This window comes from Gracilinanus agilis, chromosome 1 (genome assembly GCF_016433145.1).
Source record: "Gracilinanus agilis isolate LMUSP501 chromosome 1, AgileGrace, whole genome shotgun sequence".
Classification (NCBI taxonomy): Eukaryota; Metazoa; Chordata; class Mammalia; order Didelphimorphia; family Didelphidae; genus Gracilinanus; species Gracilinanus agilis.
Genome location: NC_058130.1, coordinates 485,262,158 through 485,281,856, shown reverse-complemented (window position 1 = coordinate 485,281,856; position 19,699 = coordinate 485,262,158). Strand labels below are relative to the sequence as shown.

At 36.0% G+C, this 19,699-nt stretch overlaps 1 protein-coding gene across 5 annotated transcripts in view; it reads right to left on the bottom strand.

Moving 5' to 3' along the window:
• TPD52 (tumor protein D52) overlaps positions 1-19,699 on the bottom strand; it is a 324,737-nt gene that overhangs the window by 224,004 nt on the left and 81,034 nt on the right. For 4 of the 5 annotated variants that reach the window (XM_044665820.1, XM_044665824.1, XM_044665822.1 and 1 more), the window contains exon 1: positions 5,955-6,994. The exons of the other annotated variant lie outside the window; for it this stretch is intronic. In XM_044665820.1, the coding sequence (XP_044521755.1) occupies positions 5,955-6,093 (139 nt within the window). In that variant the 5' untranslated portion in view covers positions 6,094-6,994. Of the gene's footprint in view, positions 1-5,954; positions 6,995-19,699 lie in introns of those variants that run through there. 5 annotated transcript variants of the gene reach the window in all.

Below are 19,699 nucleotides of genomic sequence, written 5' to 3'. Positions count from 1 at the left end.
AAGGAAGGAAGGAAGGAAGGAAGGAAGGAAGGAAGGAAGGAAGGAAGGAAGGAAGGAAGGAAGGAAGGAAGGAAGGAAGGAAGGATACTCTATTGCATATAGTATTTATTGGAAAGTCAACTCTTTGAAGGCAAGGTCCTTCTTCCTTTGTGAGTATGTATCCCTAGCACTTGGCACATTGCTGGGCATGGAGCAGGCCCTTCGTGAATGTTTGCTAACCAAATGGGGCCCAGGGGTGCTTACCAGGCACAGAGTGGGTGGCATTTACATTGAGCTTCCACATCTATAAATGAGAACAAGAATCACGGCCCAACTTCCCTCACAGGTCTGACGAGGTTTCTGTGAACCATAAAACTTTCTATCAATAGGAGTTACTTTTATTAATTAACTAGCCAAATGTTTCCAGAAAGGGAGGTTTTGTGAGAGGGAAGAACCTAAATCCAATCCAAACTCATGCTGCACAGATGCTGTCAGGAAGGGAGACCAGGGCCATAGGGTTGACTTAGGGAAGAGTGGGAAGGACAAGTGTTGAGGCCAGAGTAGGTCCTTCACCAAGGTGAGCTTAGAAGTAAAGGCTGCACCACTGAACTGAGAGGTCTCCCACAGGGAGGTCCCAGGAATAGGAGAGCTCCCCAAGGAAGGCAGTGTTCAAGGAGGGGGCAACCACACTGCCCATGACATACTGGCTTAGAAGGTTTTAGCTCGGCTCTTCTGATGTCAAAGGTTATTTTAGAGGCATCCCCCTGCTTTGAGAGGCCATAGCCAGAGATCTAGACGTGGGAGAAGAAAGACTAGGAGAGGAGGAAATTCAGAAGATCAAAAGCAAGGTACAAAAAAATTATTTAAGAAAGAGGAGGCAATCCAAAGTGTAAAATGCAGCTGAGAGTGTGGAACGGTGCCAAGATCATGTTCATTTGGCCAAAAAAAAAATAACACTAAGAACCTTCAAGGAAAGAATGAAATCAGTCAAGTAGTAAAGAATAGACAATGGTCACCCATCTCTGTTTAATCACTAAATGTACAAAGCAAATAGGCAGCAGTCAACCAAGTCAACAAGTATTTACTGAGCTTTTATCCTGTGTTAGGCACTATGCTAAGCAACCAAGAAGAGCAGCTGAATTCATGTTTAGTTCTGGTTTGGTTTTCCACTAAAATATAGAAAGAAAGAAAAAGAAGGGAAAGTAGCCAGAGAAACCTAAGAGGTGAGGGGCATCAGACACTTTCTAAGTGGGTAACCCTGGCCAAATCACTTAATCCCCATTGCCTAGCCCTTACCGCTCTTCTGGCTTAGAACCAATACAGAGAATTGATTCTAAGACAGGAAGGTAAGGTTTTTGTTTTGTTTAATTTTAAGAAATTTTTTCAAAAGAAAGAGAAAAACAAGAGGTCAACAATGCTAGAGTGGAAAGGAGAGCTGGCCCAAGAACTAAGATAAGTCAGAAAGAAATCAAGACTATGAAGCATAGATACAAGAATTTGTCTTCTAAAAGATTAGTTTCCTCTTAAACCACAAGTGGAAAAAATAGACTAAATAAGTAGAGGAAATTGTAATTTCCACAAAATCCCCCAAAGATCTTTGACCACTAATATTATCAATATCATTATTGATATCTTTTATTTCTTACAACATAGTTATCTCAAATATTCCTCTTCCTCTCCCTCCCAGACAGCTATTCCATATAACAAATAATATTTTTTTAAAAAAGGAAAAAAAAATCAGCACAACTGATCAATAAATTCTGAAAGCCTATACAGCGTGTAACATCACATGTTTTAATTTTTTTATATATTATATGTAAATGATATATTGCATATTATATTATTATTAATCTCTTTATAAATATTTTCTTTAACTGCATCATAAATTACAACCACCCCCCCATGGGTTTTTGTAGAAAAGTATGTGATGTTACACATTATATATATTTTCAGAATTTTTCTATCTTTTGAACAGTTGTGCTGATTTTTTTTCCCTATTAAAAAATACTACTTATTATGTAGAATAGCTGGTGAAGAAGAGGGATAGTTGAGATAACTGTGATGATATAAAAAATAGAAGATATCTGGGGCAGCTGGGTAGCTCAGTGGAGTGAGAGTCAGGCCTAAAGGCAGGAGGTCCTAGGTTCAAACCTGGCCTCAGCCACTTCCCAGCTGTGTGACCCTGGGCAAGTCACTTGACCCCCATTGCCCACCCTTACCAATCTTCCACCTATGAGATAATACACCGAAGTACAAGGGTAAAAAAAAAAAACAACAAAAAATAGAAGATATCAATAAAAACTTATTTTTTTAAAAAAAGATGAAAATTATATTTGAAACTCACAATTATCATAGCCATTTAAAAAATTTCCCCCGTCAACACCCATTCTCTAAGGTTTCTGCTAAAAGGAAATGCACAGGAAGAGGAGGGGTAAAGCCTCAGCCATGGGTTCCCATTCTGTTTCAGGAGCTAGCTACTTTTCTACTCTGTTTCAGTTTCTTCAACTGTTAAATGGGGATAATAGAAGCACCTAGTTAGGGTTATTGTGAGAAGAAAAAAAAAAGAGATATAAAGCACTCAGCACAGTGCCTGGCACATAGTACATAATGTTTATTTCCTCCCTTCCCCCCAAATTTTATGTCCCCTACTTCACAGAAGATCCTGAAGGTTGGAAGGTAGCAATGACAGTAAGGCAAGTGACTGACTCCCAGCCTAGATAATAAGTATTCTAATAAAACTCACATTTATATGAACTTATATTTATATATGTGTGTATACGTATATACTATACATATATATTTATATATATTTCATCCACATGAATGATATAGAACTTTAAGTTCTGTAAATAGTTTTGTGTACATTTTCCCTTTAGCTATTACAACATTTTCCCTTTAGCTATTACAACAACCCTGCCAGGGTTGGTGCTATTATTATCCCTCCATTTCACAGATGATCAAATTGAGGTTGAAAGTTACTTTAAATCTTTTAATCTCAGTTTCATCATCTGTAAAAAGTGAATGATAATAGCACCAACCTGACAGGGTTGTTGTAAATGGCAAAAAGGAAATGGTAATGTGATTTGCCCATGGTTATATAAAGTTAAAAAGGTGTTAAAGGTCTCAGATCTATGGAGAGACAAACATTATAAGCAAACAAGGGATAAGACAATCATAGAAGAGAAAATAGACAATTTTAATCACATAAAATTTAAAAGTTTCTGCACAAACAAAACTAATGCAGCCAAAGTTAGAAGAGAAATGGGACTGGGAGAAAATCTTTAAGTTATATAAAAATCTCATTTTCAAGATACATAAGGAATAGATCAAATTTTACAAAAATAAAAGCCATTCTCCAGTTAACAAATGCTCAAAGGATATAAATATGTGATTTTCTAAGGAAAAAAATCCAAGCTTTCAGTATCCATATTAAAAATGCTATAGGGGCAGCTGGGTAGCTCAGTGGATTGAGAGCCAGGCCTAGAGACAGGAGGTCCTAGGTTCAAACCCGGCCTCAGCCACTTCCCAGCTGTGTGACCCTGGGCAAGTCACTTGACCCCCATTGCCCACCCTTACCAATCTTCCACCTATGAGACAATACACCAAAGTACAAGGGTGTAAAAAAAAAATTAAAAAAAATGCTATAAATCACCAATAATTAGAGAAACTAAATCAACATTGAGATTCTATCTTATTCTATCAGTCTGACAAAATAAAAAAAAACTGAAAAAATGTTGGTGGAACTATAGGCAAACAGGCACATCAAAACACTACTAGTTAAGCCATGAAATGGCACAATTATTACAGAAAGCAATTTGGAACTATACTCCAAAAGTGACTAAACTGTGTATATCTTTTAAAGCAACTATTTCACTAATAGACCTATGACCTAAGAGGGTAAAGAAAGAGAAAAAAGTAAAGTATTTGTAGCAGTTCTTTTTGTATTTGACAAACAACTAAAAGAACTAAAAACTAGGGTGTCCATCCATCAAGGAATGGCTAAACAAATTATCATATATAAATGTTATCAATACTACTATGTTTTAAGAAATTATTAAAGAGACAGTTTTAGAGAAACCTGGGAAGACTTTGATGAGTTTTTGCAGTGAAGTAAGCAGAACTAAGATAACAATGTTGACTGACTGACAAGATGTCCAATGGTGTCCAACTACAAACATTTGTCTTCTTTCTACCTATAATCATTTTTGTTCTTCACATTTGATCTTGTGATTTTTTTAAAAATGTTTTTATAATTTATTGCACATCCTTATTTTATTGCTTCCTTTTACTCCAGGCCTTCTTTTTTAAGGTCTTTCCATTCACCACAGCAAACAATAACTAAAAACTCACCTTCCCAGAGAAATAGAATTAATTGCTCATTGGATTTTTCCCAGGCATGCTTTTGTCCTATACACAATCTGCTGAGAGATTGTTAGCTCTCTAGGGTAGGCTACTCTTATATACAATACACAAATAAAACATAACACACTAGCCACTGAAGCACAAGAACACAAAAGGAAACCAACCAAAATAAGAACATGAGGACATGCTGCCATAAAAAGAGTTTTTACTAATAATTCTGTTTCATATAAGTAAAACAATCTCCCCCACTTAAATTATAAACATTGAGAAAAATGACAATAGAAGCATCTCATCTTATATCCTGGATGTTTAATGTTTAAGCATGCTGCTTGAGTTCAACTACTTTTCAAAAAAATGTAAATAATGCTCGATTCAATACAGCATGGTACCATGGAAAGAACTTGGAGTCAGAGGATCTAGGTTCAAATGCCAGCCCTGTTGCCTACTATAAGTATGATTCTGTTACTCAATCTTTCTGAACCCCACTTCCTCACCCAAAAATGTAGTGGTTGGGCAGGAGGCCTCTAAAGTCTCTTCCAGCTCTAAGGCTCTGAACTCATGACCTAATTACTAAGATCCAAAATGGTCTCTATTAAATGTCAATTTAAGAAGGCAGAAAAAAAAAAGGCAACCAATGACAAAGCTGAATTGACTCCCTAGGAAATATGGCGGTCATGGAGTCAAATCTCCATCATTTAATCCCCTCCCTCCCTGCCATATTCATACACACACACACACACACACACACACACAGAGTCTTCAGTCTCACATAACACATACCACTCTTAGAACTCCCAACTATAACCCAGGTGATTCCTGCCTATATTTTATAGAAAATGTTAAAGAAGAATTTTTGAGTCATAGGCAAGCACACAATTAGATGGTTCCCTTTATCTTTAACCATCCCTGTCTAGATTTCTATGTTTTCATACTTACATAATATACGCAATCTTATATTTCAAAAAAAATATTAATTAAACTCAGCTTTTACTCTTTGTAAGGCTGAAAAATGACTTGGCACACGCTGAAGGAGTTTACCTAGTCAGACATCTGGTGCTCCTAGTACTAATTTCAGGGTCTTCATAGATAATTTACAAGGATTCTATATACACTGGCACAAAGTAACAACGGCAGCAAAAGGCAAGAGAGTGTAACATTGCTGTTATTTTTTGCTTTGATATTAATTTATATTTTGGGTACCCTGTCCTCAAATCTATAAATATAGCCATTCTTTGAACTTTAGTTCTGCCAAAAATCCATCAACTGAGACTTTATGTCAGAGCAGGACAACTTGCACATTCTGCTTTAAGACAAAGGTTTTCAGGACTTCCTCTTTACTTTTTAATGATCAACTCTGTGAATTCATAATAATCCAGTGAAGAAGCTCTAGTATAAAAAAGCCAACTACAAAACCCACACTATCTGAATGAAGCATGTTTCTTCCAGAAATCCAGAAGTGAATTATTTTTTGGTCTTAATGCATGGCAATATCATTTCCCTACTGCTAAAGCACACAAGTTCCTACACAAGATAAGACCCCACTAAACCTCATTCAAGGGAGAGGTTTTATTATTATAAACATCATTTTGTACAGAAATAGGGAAGACAGTTACCTTGTCTCTGTAGTGTAGGTGATCCAGGTGGAGATGTAGTTACACTAGGAGACAGGTAGAGATAGTTTTTGTTCACTCCTGTATCGAAATCAAAGGGTGATTTATAGTCCTCATATAAGTCCATCTCTCTACGATCCATTCCAGGAAAATGGATGGCACATGGTCTTATGACAGCATGCTTCTTCTTCCATTTAGCCCTAGGCACATTAGGCTCTGCTCTCCAGGCTGCACAGTCTCAATATCCTGCTTCCCCCTACAAAGTATTCTCTTTCCTTTTCAAACCCTTGAGATCCTCCCCATGACTAGCAAATACAACATCTGTTTAATAAGTGACTAGTCCAGAGCAATCCCAGGAGGAGCAGTTAATTTCTGTCAACAATGAATAACCTGGGCAGGGCTAAAATGAATATTCTTCAGTAAACAAAGAGAAGGAACCTCCAACCTAACCTATAGGCACACATTTCTAAAAAATTCAGGGCGTCAATCTTTTTTTTTTTTTTTTTTTTTGCCAGTGACCAAGGCATTTCCATTTATTTAAACAAACCTGTCAGCTGACCACCACAACTCCCCTAGAATAGCCTTAATCTTCTAGGGCAGAAAAGGATTACTAATCAGTAATCTACTCTAAATACCATCTGGGTAGTGCCCACCCCCTCCCCCATCCCAGCTGAAATTCCAAGTATAGGAGAGCCGCTTCCTGCTTCTTCAGAAACCTTTCTAAAAGTTGAACTTCATGGAGTTGAAAAATAGCTATTTGTACAATTGACTTTTCCTAACAAATAGTTTCCACTCTATTTGTAAAGGTTGGGTGGCCTTACTGTATTTTAAGTCCTGATCCTCCCAAGACTGCAGGTCAACATAAAGAAAACTATGAGCGGTACCAAGCTCCCAGTATTGTGATGATTCTTTGTTTAGCTAAATTTTGGCTCGGCAGGTGTCACAGCTAGCATGCCAAATTATACACACTTGTGAAGCCACACAGGAAAAACCAATTTCTCCTGGCACAACGCATCACTCTTAGTGGGAATCTTTGAACAGGACATTTCTTAGCTAAAAAGGAGTGCTGAAATTAGCCTGAGAGGCTCAAATGGGCCTTTGTTTAGGCGAGGGCACTCCGTGTTCCTGGTGGTTTTTCACCCCAAGGCTCATCTAGTATTATTTGTCCAGGGAAAGGCACTATAATTAAAACAGCCGTGCTTCTTCATGAATAGGCAATGGGGCAACTGCAAAAATGGATAAAGTGGACACTCAATGTTTTTGAACCTACCTGGTTGAAAAATCAGGTCTATGTAGAATTGGAGGGACCTACTATGGTCTTCAGGAATTTTAAATTTTAATGTTTTATAAAATAATATATAACATTATTTATTTAATTATTTGCATTTATGTATAAATATAATAAATGAGATGTATTTAAATTAAAATTTAATTTTTAAATTAAAATCAGGAATATAAAAGCTATTATCTTGTTATTTCCACTAGTTAACTACTTAAGTTTACTACTTAAGTTCACTACTTAATCCTCTAAAGGGAGTCAGTCAACTAGTATTTTTTAAGTATCTGCTGTGTTCCAGGCTCTCAGTGCTCCAAGTCAAAGTTTTGAGTTACTTTCTCGTCAAACCTTGCTCTTTCTATATTTTGAGCCTCTAATTCTGTCACTTTACCTCAGTCTAGGGTCATAGTATTTGTCATGGTAGCCCTTGGGATGGCAAGGGAATAGAACTAGAACATGGTTAATGGATCCTTTTTTTTTTTTTTTAACTTCTTACCTTCTGTCTTAGGATTGATACTAAGTGTGGGTTCCAAAGCAGAAGAGAGAAGCAATAGGGATTACATGACTTGCCCAAGGTCACACAGATAGAAAGTGTGGAGGGCAGATTTGAACCCCAGGACATCTTGTCTCCAAGACTGGCTCTCTATCCACTGAGCCACCTAGCTGGACCCCTGATCTTCTTCTAACCTTGCTTAAATGATGATTTTTTTTCAAGCATTTTTTGATAAGCAACATGATTTCAGAAAAAGCTGGAAAGATCTGCAGAACTGATGCAGAGTGAAATAAGTAGAACCAGTAAAACTTTGTACACAGTAACAGCAATATGGTAAGATGATCAAAACGTGGCTACTCTCAGCAATGCAACGGTCTGGGATAATCCTGATGGATTTATATCAGGGAATGTGAATAACCTCAAGAGAAAGAACAGTTGGATTCACCTATTACATCAGTGTGTTTAAGGTTTTATTTTGGGGTTTGGGTTATGTATCAGTGTGTTCTTACAACAATGGCCAATATGGAAGTGTGTTTTGAATGACGATTAAGATAATTTTTTAAAAAGCATTTCTATACCACAAATTACACTTCTCATAAAACTACTACATGACTAGTGAAAAATCTCAGTCTCAGCAAATCAATCATAGTATAATTTATGGAAACACTGCATATACTATCTTCATATTACTACAAAAAACATTCTGGGTTTTGGATTTTTTTTTTATTGCATCTGTCTAAACTTCTGAGTACTAAAAAAAATGTCCTGCTTCATTCAATGGGTTCATTCCAGCATTCATGGAAGTCAAGTGCTTTAAGTAAACTAAAGAACTAGGCATTTAGATACTGACTGAACATTCATGTACTTGACATTTAGAGGACTTGTGGAAGGAATTTTGGATTCTCAAACTCTGCCATCAGAGCACAAACTCGGGCAATTTCTACCCAATGGAAAGGCTTCAAGATTGGGTCCCAGGATGGGCTGAATGCCTATTTTTCTGAGAATCAGCCTAGCCAAATTGGGACAGGTTTATCTTCAAGTTTACCACAGTGAGATTAATTTTTTGCGTAGCGAAACTCTGACAACTGTTTGATATAGATAATTACTATGTGTAAGGTACAGTGCTGAATGCTATGAAGAGTATGAAAATAAATAAAAACCAAGATACAGGGAGCAGCTAGGTGGTTAAGTAGATGGAGAGCTAAGACTAAGAGAAAGGAGGATCCTGGGTTCAAATCTGGCCTCATATTTCTTAGCTCTGGGACCCTGGGCAAGCCACTTAATCCCCATTGCCCAGTCCTTATCACCCTTCAACCTTGGAACCAATATACAGTATTCATTCTAAAGCAAAAGGTAAGGATTTAAAAAAAAAACAACCCATAACCAAGAAGTTTACTACCGTCAAGAAGCTTACAAGTAGGTAAAAGAAGTCAAGTAGGTTACACTAATTAATACAAGACAGAGAACAGTGTAATAAAAAGATAAAAAAAATACTGTAAGTTATCAAAGAGAGACCACTTTTATTCAAGGTGATCAAAAAAGTCTCCATAAAAAAGGGTGCATTGGAGCCAAAAGAATAAATAAAATTTTATATAAAAATAAAATTTTAAAGTTGGGGGAAAAATGTGATCATCTGAATTACACACTAAAGGACTACTAAGATTTTAAAAGAAAGTGTATACTGGAAAACAGGAAAGGATACTAGAAAGAGGAAGGAATTTTAGAAAAATGAATCAATGACATGCAACTACATACCAGGTAGGAAATACATATTAATTTGTGACATGAATATGGCTGATCTGGAAATATGTTTTGCATGACTTCAAATGTATAACTGATATGTCATATTAGTTGCTCTTTGATTGGTAGGGCAGAGAGTAGAAGGAAGGAGGGCATTTGAAACTCAAAAATTTAACAAATTAACACTAAAAACAAATACATTATTTTAAAAAATAAATTGTGGCACAGTGAATAATCTAATTTAATTCATACTTATGAATACTGGTAAAAATAAAACCGAAAAGGGAGGTTGGGGCAAGATCATGGAGATACTTAAAGGACATGCAAAAGAACTTTGATTTTATCTAGAAGGTAATTCGAGGCTGTAAAAGATTTTTGAGAAGAAGAATAAAATAATTAAGGCTATCCTTTAGGACAATTAGTTTGACAGTGGTGTATAAGGTGATTTGAGGCATAGATAAAAATATACAGAAGTCACTATCAGAGTGACTCAAAATTTAAGCTATTTAAAAATTACCTAGATGAGAAACATAATGAAGATCAAATTAAATTTGAGCATCTTAGAAGATTGACCTTTCACCTTCCATGCTTGGTAGGGTCTGTCCAGAGAAGGAAAAAATTAAGAACAAAAATATTCTATAACAGGTTCAAAAAGTAAAAATGCTCATAGCCTGATATGTCAGCAGGGGGCAGACAAGGAACAGGCTGCAACAAACTAACATGAATACAACAGATGCAGGAATTATGACAAATGAGCAAAACCCATTTTAAAATTCCATTGCAAAACAAGAAAGGCCAGAAGGGAACTGCAAATAAAGGAAAATTATAAATCAGATTTGAAGATTTTTTTCTTTTGCTTTATTTCTAATTAAAAGAATTCTAAGGTGATAAATAACTCCATATTTTCAGGTTCAAAAAGTAAAAATAAAGATTCAGGTGACTATTCTTTTCTGAAGGTCTCACTCAAATCCCATCTCTGATACATATAGGCTGTGATCCTGGGCAAATCACAGAACCTTTCAACACAACTCTCTAATATTAGAAGCTGGAGACTGGGTGCTGGTCTATGTTTTTAGAGCAAGTTTCAAACAAAAAGAGTTCCCCATAACAGTGAAATCATAAATCTAATCCTGACACTTCTCTCTCTCTCTTGATATTAATGATCAGAAGTCTGTCAAGAATCTCAATTTGGGGCAGCTGGGTAGCTCAGTGGATTGAGAGCCAGGCCTAGATACAGGAGGTCCTAGGTTCAAACCTGGCCTCAGCCACTTCCCAGCTGTGTGACCCTGGGCAAGTCACTTGACCCCCATTGCCCACCCTTACCAATCTTCTACCTATGAGACAATACACCGAAGTACAAGGGTTAAAAAAAAAAAGAATCTCAATTTTATGTTTTTTGATTCTCATAAGTGTATGCATATAAAATCTTATTCTCACAAAAAATATTTTATATGAGTTAGATGGGTTGGTAAATCTTGATGTTCTCTTAGTCACCTTTTTAAGGGCAATACTAAAAACCCAGTATTCTTTTGTAGTTTTGGTATTTTCCCCTTTGTATTACTTTTAGATTTAATCTCTCAATGCCCTAAAAATGTATATTTGGTCTAGTCCAACTGCTTTTCTCTTCAGTATCATTTCTAGTTCTTTTCTCCACATACGGAGGATTGTGATTTTGAGCATAAGTGTGACTCCACTGTCCCTGGTGGTGAGAAAAGATTATTTTAACATTCTTTTAGGGTATTTTTCAACTTTCACCTGCTTATTATCCTTCTTTCATTTTTTTCTCTTATTTTCACTAGGTGACTGTTAGCAACAGTCTTCAACAAACTTTCTTTAAACTTGTTTTTTTCTTTCCTCTCTCTTTTATGAGGCAATTCTGCTTACAATTTTGTCTCCAACCTTTATAAGATTTTACAAATGAGTTTATACTCTAAACCAGTATAATCAGTATCTCTCCATTTGCTGTGTAAGTTTTTTTTTCCCTGTCTGGGACAATTTTTAGGTTTTGTTTTTTTTTTTAGTTTCTTCATTATGACAATTGAAACTGGTTAGACTTCTGTAAGGAATGAATGTAATTAGCAGTTATGTCCTTTCCTCTCTTTTCCCTGTTCACTATGAGTGACTTGTTTAATAAATCAAACTGGAGTTGCATTAATTGCATGTTGCTGTTTTCTTGTTTTTATGCTTTCCATTTTGTTTTAATTTTTATCTTTGCTCTAATAGTTCAGTGATCTGATTGTATACCCACAGTTGATTTTGGAATTATTTCTACATCAATAATAAGTGATTTCAAGAGTCAACTCAAATGCCTCTTTCTAAAGTAGTCTTTTCTTAGTTCCCCTAACTGCTAGATCCTTCCCTCTAAGACTACTTTTAATCTTTCAATCGCTATCTCTGTCTCTCCATTTCTGTCTCTCTTTTTCCTCCCCCATATAAAGGTGTAAACACATATTATATGTGTGTGTGTATTTAATTTATATATACACACAGTACCCATTTATTTACATAGTGTCTCCATTACAATGTGAACGTAAGGGCCTAGTTTTTGCCTTTACTTCCCCAGTGCTTAGCAGAGTGCCTGGAACACAGTAAGCTCATAATAAAACCTTGCTGATTTATTGATTCCTGGCATGTTAAAAATATATCCAATTTCATTTTTTGTGATATTATCCAATGTTCATCTATATCACACAGTCAAGATTTTCTTTATGAAAGTGTTCATGATGTGCTGGCATTAGTCTTCATCAGATTCTCCAGAAGCTATGTGTCTTTGATCTCCTCATTCCTATATCTGAACCATATTTTCCAACATAATTTTCACCACCCTCATTTATTTATATTTACCTTTGCACTGAACTCATGAGATATTAAAATATTTGTTGATCTAATTGGAAGGCTCTCCCTAAATTCTTCACCGCATTTCTCTTCCTTTTAATCCTTTGAAATAGATGTGGCTACATAAATTACAATTATTTTCAAAGTGGTCTTTCTGAAAATATTTCTCATGAACCCTGCCTGGCACCAAATGTCCAATGAAATAAATTTCTTGTTGTTTTTGCATGCCTGATAAAACCAACTCTGAAAATGACTCTTTAAATTTAAGTAATAAACAACAACACAGAAAAAAAACAAACAACTCTGAAAGCCAAAAGAACTCCATGATTCTGGAGTGCAAATGATGATGCATTCTACCCACCTCCTGACAGAGAGGTAACGAAATCAGACTGCAGAATGGATGTGTGGCTTTTGGACAAGGACAATGCTGAAATTTGTTTTGTTTTACAACACTTATTTGTTACAAGGGTTTTTCTCTTCTTTCTTCTTTTCTTTGTTTTTTTCCACAATGGTGTGGGAAATGGGCAAGGGAGTGAAAGAAAACTGAGTTTAGTCAATTAAATATGGTTTAGTTTTTAATAAATAACAAATTACTTTATTCATTCTTCTCCAAGGCAATGTCAAGATTGATACACTTCAATTTCTATAGCAGTATGTCCATTTGTTCATTATTGAGAAAGAATCACTTTTAGAGTACAAACAGCTAAGCTCATAGACAGTCTAAAAACTGTTTCTTCTTATTCTGTTCCTTTTCCTGGACTCATAACCCATATGGATCATGAGTTTTATTTAAAGTTTAAACTTTCTTTTGGAGTTATCAAAAGGAAATAAGTATGTTCTGTGATTTCTAAAAAGAGATAAAAACAGACTAGCAAATTATTCAAGTAAAAGAAACCTGAATAACAAAAATTATTGCTAATTATTATTGCTATTAATAATAACAGCTTGCATTTATATAGCACTTAAAAGTTTGAAAAGTGCTATACATATATTATCTCATTTTAGTCTCACAACCCTGGAAAATAGGTATTATTATTATCCCTGTTTTACAGATGAAGAAACTGAGTTAGGCCAAGGTTCAATTGCTTGCCCAGAGTCACAGAAGTAATAAGTGTCTGAGGATGGCTTTCAATTCAGTCAGGTCTTTCTGCCTCCAGGTTCAGTGCTTTATCCATAATGTCATTTAGTTGCCTCTCACATGTGTTGTATCCATACATCCAAGGATATCATATTCGACTTTCCATTTTAGAAGAATCATTTTCTATTTTCCCACTGATTTATCTGAATATTTCAAGGATGCTTTATCCTCAAATGACAATGTCTCTTTAAAACTGATTTCTAACTTTCAATTTTGAAGTAAGACCCTTTTTGGGTCTCAATTTCTTTATCTACAAAATGATTGTCCTAGATTGAATAATTTTAAAATCCTTTCTAGTTCTGCTAGGATTCACTAATACCTCAAGCACTAATCCCCAAATTAATGATCTCCTCTTTTAAAAATGCCCTAGGGCACTTCTATTTAAAGGAATACTTCATAAAGAAAAATTTTCCCAGTGTTTAATAAAAAGGATAAATTATGCAAAAAATTAACATTTTAGATTCAAGTTAGTATGAATGAAGTCCCATAAAATTCATCATCTTGGTGTCCTAAATTACCTATGTCAATGTAAAAATGTGTCAGGCTTATTCTAACTCCTTTTCTGGTAATTGGAACTCCTATACATTTTCTTATCCAAAGAATTTGAGAACCAAATTCAACATGAACAAAAAGCTATTCCCTATTACTTTGAAGTCATTATCTCTTAATTATTTGAAATTTACCACTTTTTAAAAGAACTGGTTTTTTTTTATCTTTACACAGCATGCAAGGTTAATTTTTATGACAACAGGCTATCCTGAGTGGGTTTTTATCAAAATATAATAATTGATCTATAAAAAAGAATCTTTAATTTATTTAATTAATGGAGGATTTGAAGGTCTTCTTACCATAGAGATATGTAGGGATTAAACAACCCACAGTTACAGGAAATAGAAACCATAGAGAGGAAGGAGGAACCACAGAGATAGGAAGTAAGATAGGAAAAGGCTATAAAAGAGACAACATGAGTTGGTTGGCAGTCAGTTGCTGGTGGTGTGTTGGGTGCCTGAACTTAATTAGAGGGCTTTTTGGTTTTAGGGTTTGGGGCTTTTGGTTTGGGTTATTAGGGTTTTTTTTCTTTCTTGAACTTTTTGGAAGGTGGCTTGTTGACAAACCTAACTGGGGTTGGATTAAACACTGATTAGGTTGGTTTGGATTGGGTTGGAACTTCATGATTGTTATTAGCAATAGTTATAGGCAGTTATAGATAGATAAAGGCAGTTTTAGGTAGTAATTGTAGGCAGTTATAGGATAACTAGTATAGACATTGGAAAATTTTCTTTCTCTACCTCTTTCCTATATTTCTCTCCTTTACTATATTCATTTTACTATATTCTTTTACTATATTTTCTTTCTTTCTTTTTTTAAACCCTTAACTTCTGTGTATTGGCTCCTTGGTGGAAGAGTGGTAAGGGTGGGCAATGGGGGTCAAGTGACTTGCCCAGGGTCACACAGCTGGGAAGTATCTGACGCCAGATTTGAACCTAGGACCTCCCGTCTCTAGGCCTGACTCTCAATCCACTGAACTACCCAGCTGCCCCACTATATTTTAATTAAAATAAACTGTTAATTGTTAAAAGCTGCTAGAAGGTTTCTTTTCTCTAGCTTAAAGGGATAATATTAATTTACAACTCTACCATATTCTCATTAAAACTTAAATTATTAAAAGCTTCTCTCTTATTTTGTCAAAACTCCTAATTTAACCCTTACAGGTCTTAAAACCTAGAGGCAGCCAAGGGATACATAGGCAACACTTTCAGTTCAAATTTGGCTGTTGACTCTTAGTACGTGGTCCTGGGCAAGTTACTTACTTAACCTCTATCTACCTCAATTTCCTCATCTGTAAAATGAGAGTAATAATAGCACCTACCTCTCCCATCATTATTGTAAAAACAAAATGATTTTTGTAAAGCATTTTGCTAATGTTTTAAGTGCTACGTAAATTCTAGCCATTATTATTATAATAAGTATTGAGGTTGCCAACCAAACTTGCTAAAATTTTCCCTAAAAACATACAGATGTATTTGTTTCTTTAGATAACATCTGTTATCTTTGTTTCCAACAGCCCTCTTAAAAAACAAACTGTAAAACCCTTGCAATTTCATTGTGATCCAAAAGTTAAAGCAATCTAACACTGGATACAGAAAGACTGTTATAATTATTATAATTGCTATTGTTTTTTGCATAATTTCTCATTTGATATCTTTAAAATTCCACCAAGCAAGTGAGTCAATCTATGAGATAAAAACCCCACTTTACACACTGGCCACTGGATTCAGATATAGGCATCTACAACCCTCATCAATTTAGAATAGAGTCTCTCCCAAGAAGAGGTCTTTTAAGCAGGACTCTGGAATGGATTAGCACAATAATCCCCTAGGTAGCAATGAAGTTCCCTAAGGGAGGGAAATTAGAAGGGCCATTCCTTCTTTTACAACTGAGATCTAACTTGTATTTGCAGAGTAAGAGAATCAAAGGTTTAAGGCAGTGGTTCCCAAACTTTTTTGGGCTATAGCCCACTTTCCAGAAAAAATATTACTTAGCCCCCTAGAAATTAATTTTTTAAATTTTAATAGCAATTAATAGTAAAGATATATGCACCTGTGGCCATCACCACTCCCCCCCTGTATCGCTGCAGCACCCAGCAGGGGGCAGTAGCGCCCAGTTTGGGAATCACTGGTCTAAGGTGAAATTACAAAGACTCATCCTCCCCTCAAGTGCAAACTTTTGTAAAAGTTAAGAAAATCTAGGCTGATGCTAACAAGAACTAATTATATTTATGATTATGTATCTTGCAGTTTACAGCTGAATATCAAGACAATATTCCCAAGGGTTGAGAGAGGGGGAAAGGGAGGGAGGAACAGGAAAAGGAGGGGCACAAAAGGGAAAGAGAGGAGTAGGAAGAGGAACAGAGCCAGAGAACAAATATCAGGGCTAAAATTTCTACAAAAGAGATGTAAAGAAGTTGTTCTAACTGCCCAGAGTTATCTACCAATTGTGAACAAAGTTCAGGAAAATGAACTGGGTGGTTGCAAACAGAAAATGATATTAAATCACGGTAGTACCATATGAAGATTTGCACAATTCCTGTGACATCTCAGATGGACCAAAGAAATGCCTCCCGACAAGATGATTAATTCTTTCAAGGCCACTGGGACACCCAATCCTTAACCCTAAAAGGAACCCACTCCCTAAAACAGAGCTGAAAATTCCAAATTGAAGTCTTAAAGTCAAAAAAGGTAAAAGAGATTGATTTCTAGATAATGCTAGAACTGCTATTTTCTCAAATCCCAAAAAACAAATTTAATTCATTTGGAACTATTAATTCTAATCGCTCCAACGAAGGTCAAAATCTCATTTCCTTCACCATTGCTACAAAAAGTTCTGTAGTTGGTATTAGTGGATCAGTACCCATCTTCCCCAGTCTTGATGTGTTGCACTGCCCAATCAAGGCAGTAAGCTGATTTCACCAAACATAAACAGATATTAAAAAAAAGAGCTTATAGCATTAGCATTCCAATAGCTCTAAGATCCAGCATGATTCTGATGTGGGCAAATAAACACATTCTGACAATTATTCACTCCAGCATTTACAAGGTTTATAGTATGTTTTATGTAGTTAACACTGCTCCCATTTTAGTGTCTCAATTGAAGCAGAAAAGCCTGAAATTACCATCAAAATACCGTCAAAAGCTGATGAAACAAAAGTCTTATGAATAAAAGAAAAATTTTAAGGTTCTTATTAATGTTCACTCAATGTCTTTAATTCTTTTCAATAAAAAGACTTTCTGTCCTGATTTTCCAGGGTCAATAGGAAAGACATTTGAGACAACATGACCCATCATGATTTACCTGTCCATCAGGTTTTAGTTAACTTTTTCAAAGGCAGACTGGTTCCCTGAAACTCATTCAATGAATGACACTCTAAGAAGGACTAGCCTTCCAAAATCAATGTTTGTAGTCTGCTGACATTAAAAATTCAACCTAATTATGTTAGTTTCTTAGGAACCTCAAAATTCTAAGAAGTCAGAGTAGATAAGTAGGCCCTGCTTTTATTTTAAATACTCCCATACATTTATTCCAAGAGTTTTGGGGTTCCTACAACAAATATACCCTCAAGAATTCCTTCCTAACCAGTAACAAAAGTTTGACCAAGGGAAGACCAAGCATGCTTCTATAACGTTCCACCACTACTTGTGCTTAAAACCAATATAAAGTATACATGAAGCCAACTCCAACATATAGAATTAAATAGCTATGGTTATTTTTCCATCTCAGTAAAATATATAAAGTGAGCCTGGAGTATTCAGTCTTAAAAGCACACACCATAAATATGCTAGATCTTTCTAGATTTAGCAAACTGTTTAACATTGCTAATACTGGCTAAGAATTTTAAGAGATGAGGGCCAGGTTACACAATATTTCTCTTTGGAAAGCTAACATTTAAAATATCAGTGTTACAAGTAAACAAATTTAAGCAAGTTGCCCTGAAACCAAAGTAGACACTAAAAAAAACCTATAGAAATTATCTCTTGGTCTTTTAGCTGAAAACAAGACATCTTGTTTTTGACTTATCTGATTATAATAAATCTCATTTATTATTTAACAGATTTTTCTCAGAGTTTCATGAACTCTCATTGAATAGGTATTAATCCACAAAACTATTAATTATACATATGAGCTCTTGAATCCTTTTCCAAGTAGGTCCTTCCTTAATTTAAAAGGGTCAGACAAAGCATTAGAATTAACTCCTAGTGGAGACATGGAAACGGTTCTTTTTTTTAAAAGCAAAAAAACAAGGATTTATCCAGAGCCTCCAATGTAGCAGGCACCATACTAAGCACTTTACAAATATTATCTCATTTGATCCTCACCACAACACTAGGTGGTAGATACCATTATTCTCATTTTATAGTTGAGGAAACTGAAGCAGATAGAAGTTAAGCAACTTGTCTAACTAAGGTCACTGAGAGATCTAATTTGAACTTCCCATCCCCGGATCCAATGCTCTACTCACTGTGCCACCTCTCTGTTTGCTGGTGATTACTCCCTTCTCCCTTTGGAAAACAGAGCCCCAAGAGGAAGGAGAGAAGCCCACCAACTCCGTACCCTCATCCCTGCCCTCCTGCTTATTATTTTAAAATGGAGAGCCTAGAGTGACAAAGTCAGGAGAACCAAGTGTATTGGCTTCATTCATCTTCAATGCACATTCCTCCAACGAGGAGTTCTTTGGGGTAGTCTGGTTCCTTTCATATATCAATATTCCTGGGCCAGTGGACCCTATCCATCCTTACATGAATCATCAAGGTAAGGAGAATCAGAGACTTCTGGAATCTGTCCTCCCTGAGGGACACAGGGCCCCAGCCAAGGACCACAGAAGAAGGGCTTCAGGCAGTCCAATGAGAGAGCCTGGGGGCACTGGAGAGGGGACAACTGGGAAGAGGAGGCCAATAAGCTCAAAGACAGACTTGATGGACTTGAGTCAAATTCCTAGAAAAGTGGGCAGCATGCAGGCTGCAGAATGACCAGAATGCCAAGACTCTGTGGTTTATTCTGAAGCCAATGAGGAAGGCCAGTGTAATATAGTCAGATACATATATGATGCAGATTATAATGGCTACTGGGTGATGAATGGGCTGGAGGAGGCAGTGTCTAGAATAGGATTTCATAAAACTTTTATAATGTAATGGATCCTCTGTTAATCTAGTGAAGCTTTTGGACCCCTTCTCAAAATGTGTTTTTGTGGTTTTTTTTTAATGCTTAAAATATATAGGACTACAAAGGAAATAAATTATATTGAAGTATTTTATAAAACAAGTTCATGGACTCCAGATAAAGAAATCCTGGTCTTACAGTCCAGGGAATGAGCTAGAAGACTATTATAGTAATTCAGGTAAAAGCTAATAAAAGACCTGGACTAAAGTGCTTGCAGTGACAGTGCAGAGATAAATCAAAAGCAAGAAAAATCTCAGGGATAGAATAAACAAGTCTCATTATATTGGGAGTAGGGGAGAAATTAGTAAAGAAAGAATGGGGGCAGCTAGGGGGGCTCAGTGGATAAAGGGCCACTCCTGGAGTTGGGAGGTCCTGGGTTCAACTATAGTCTCAGGCATTTTCTAGCTGTGTGATCCTGGTCAAGGATCTTCCTTGGAATTAATACTGAGACAGAAGGTAAAGGGGGGCAAGGGAGGGAGGGAGAGAAGGAGGGAAGAAGGAAGGGAGGGAGGGATGAAGGGAGGGAGGGAGGGAAGGAGGGAGGGTGGGAG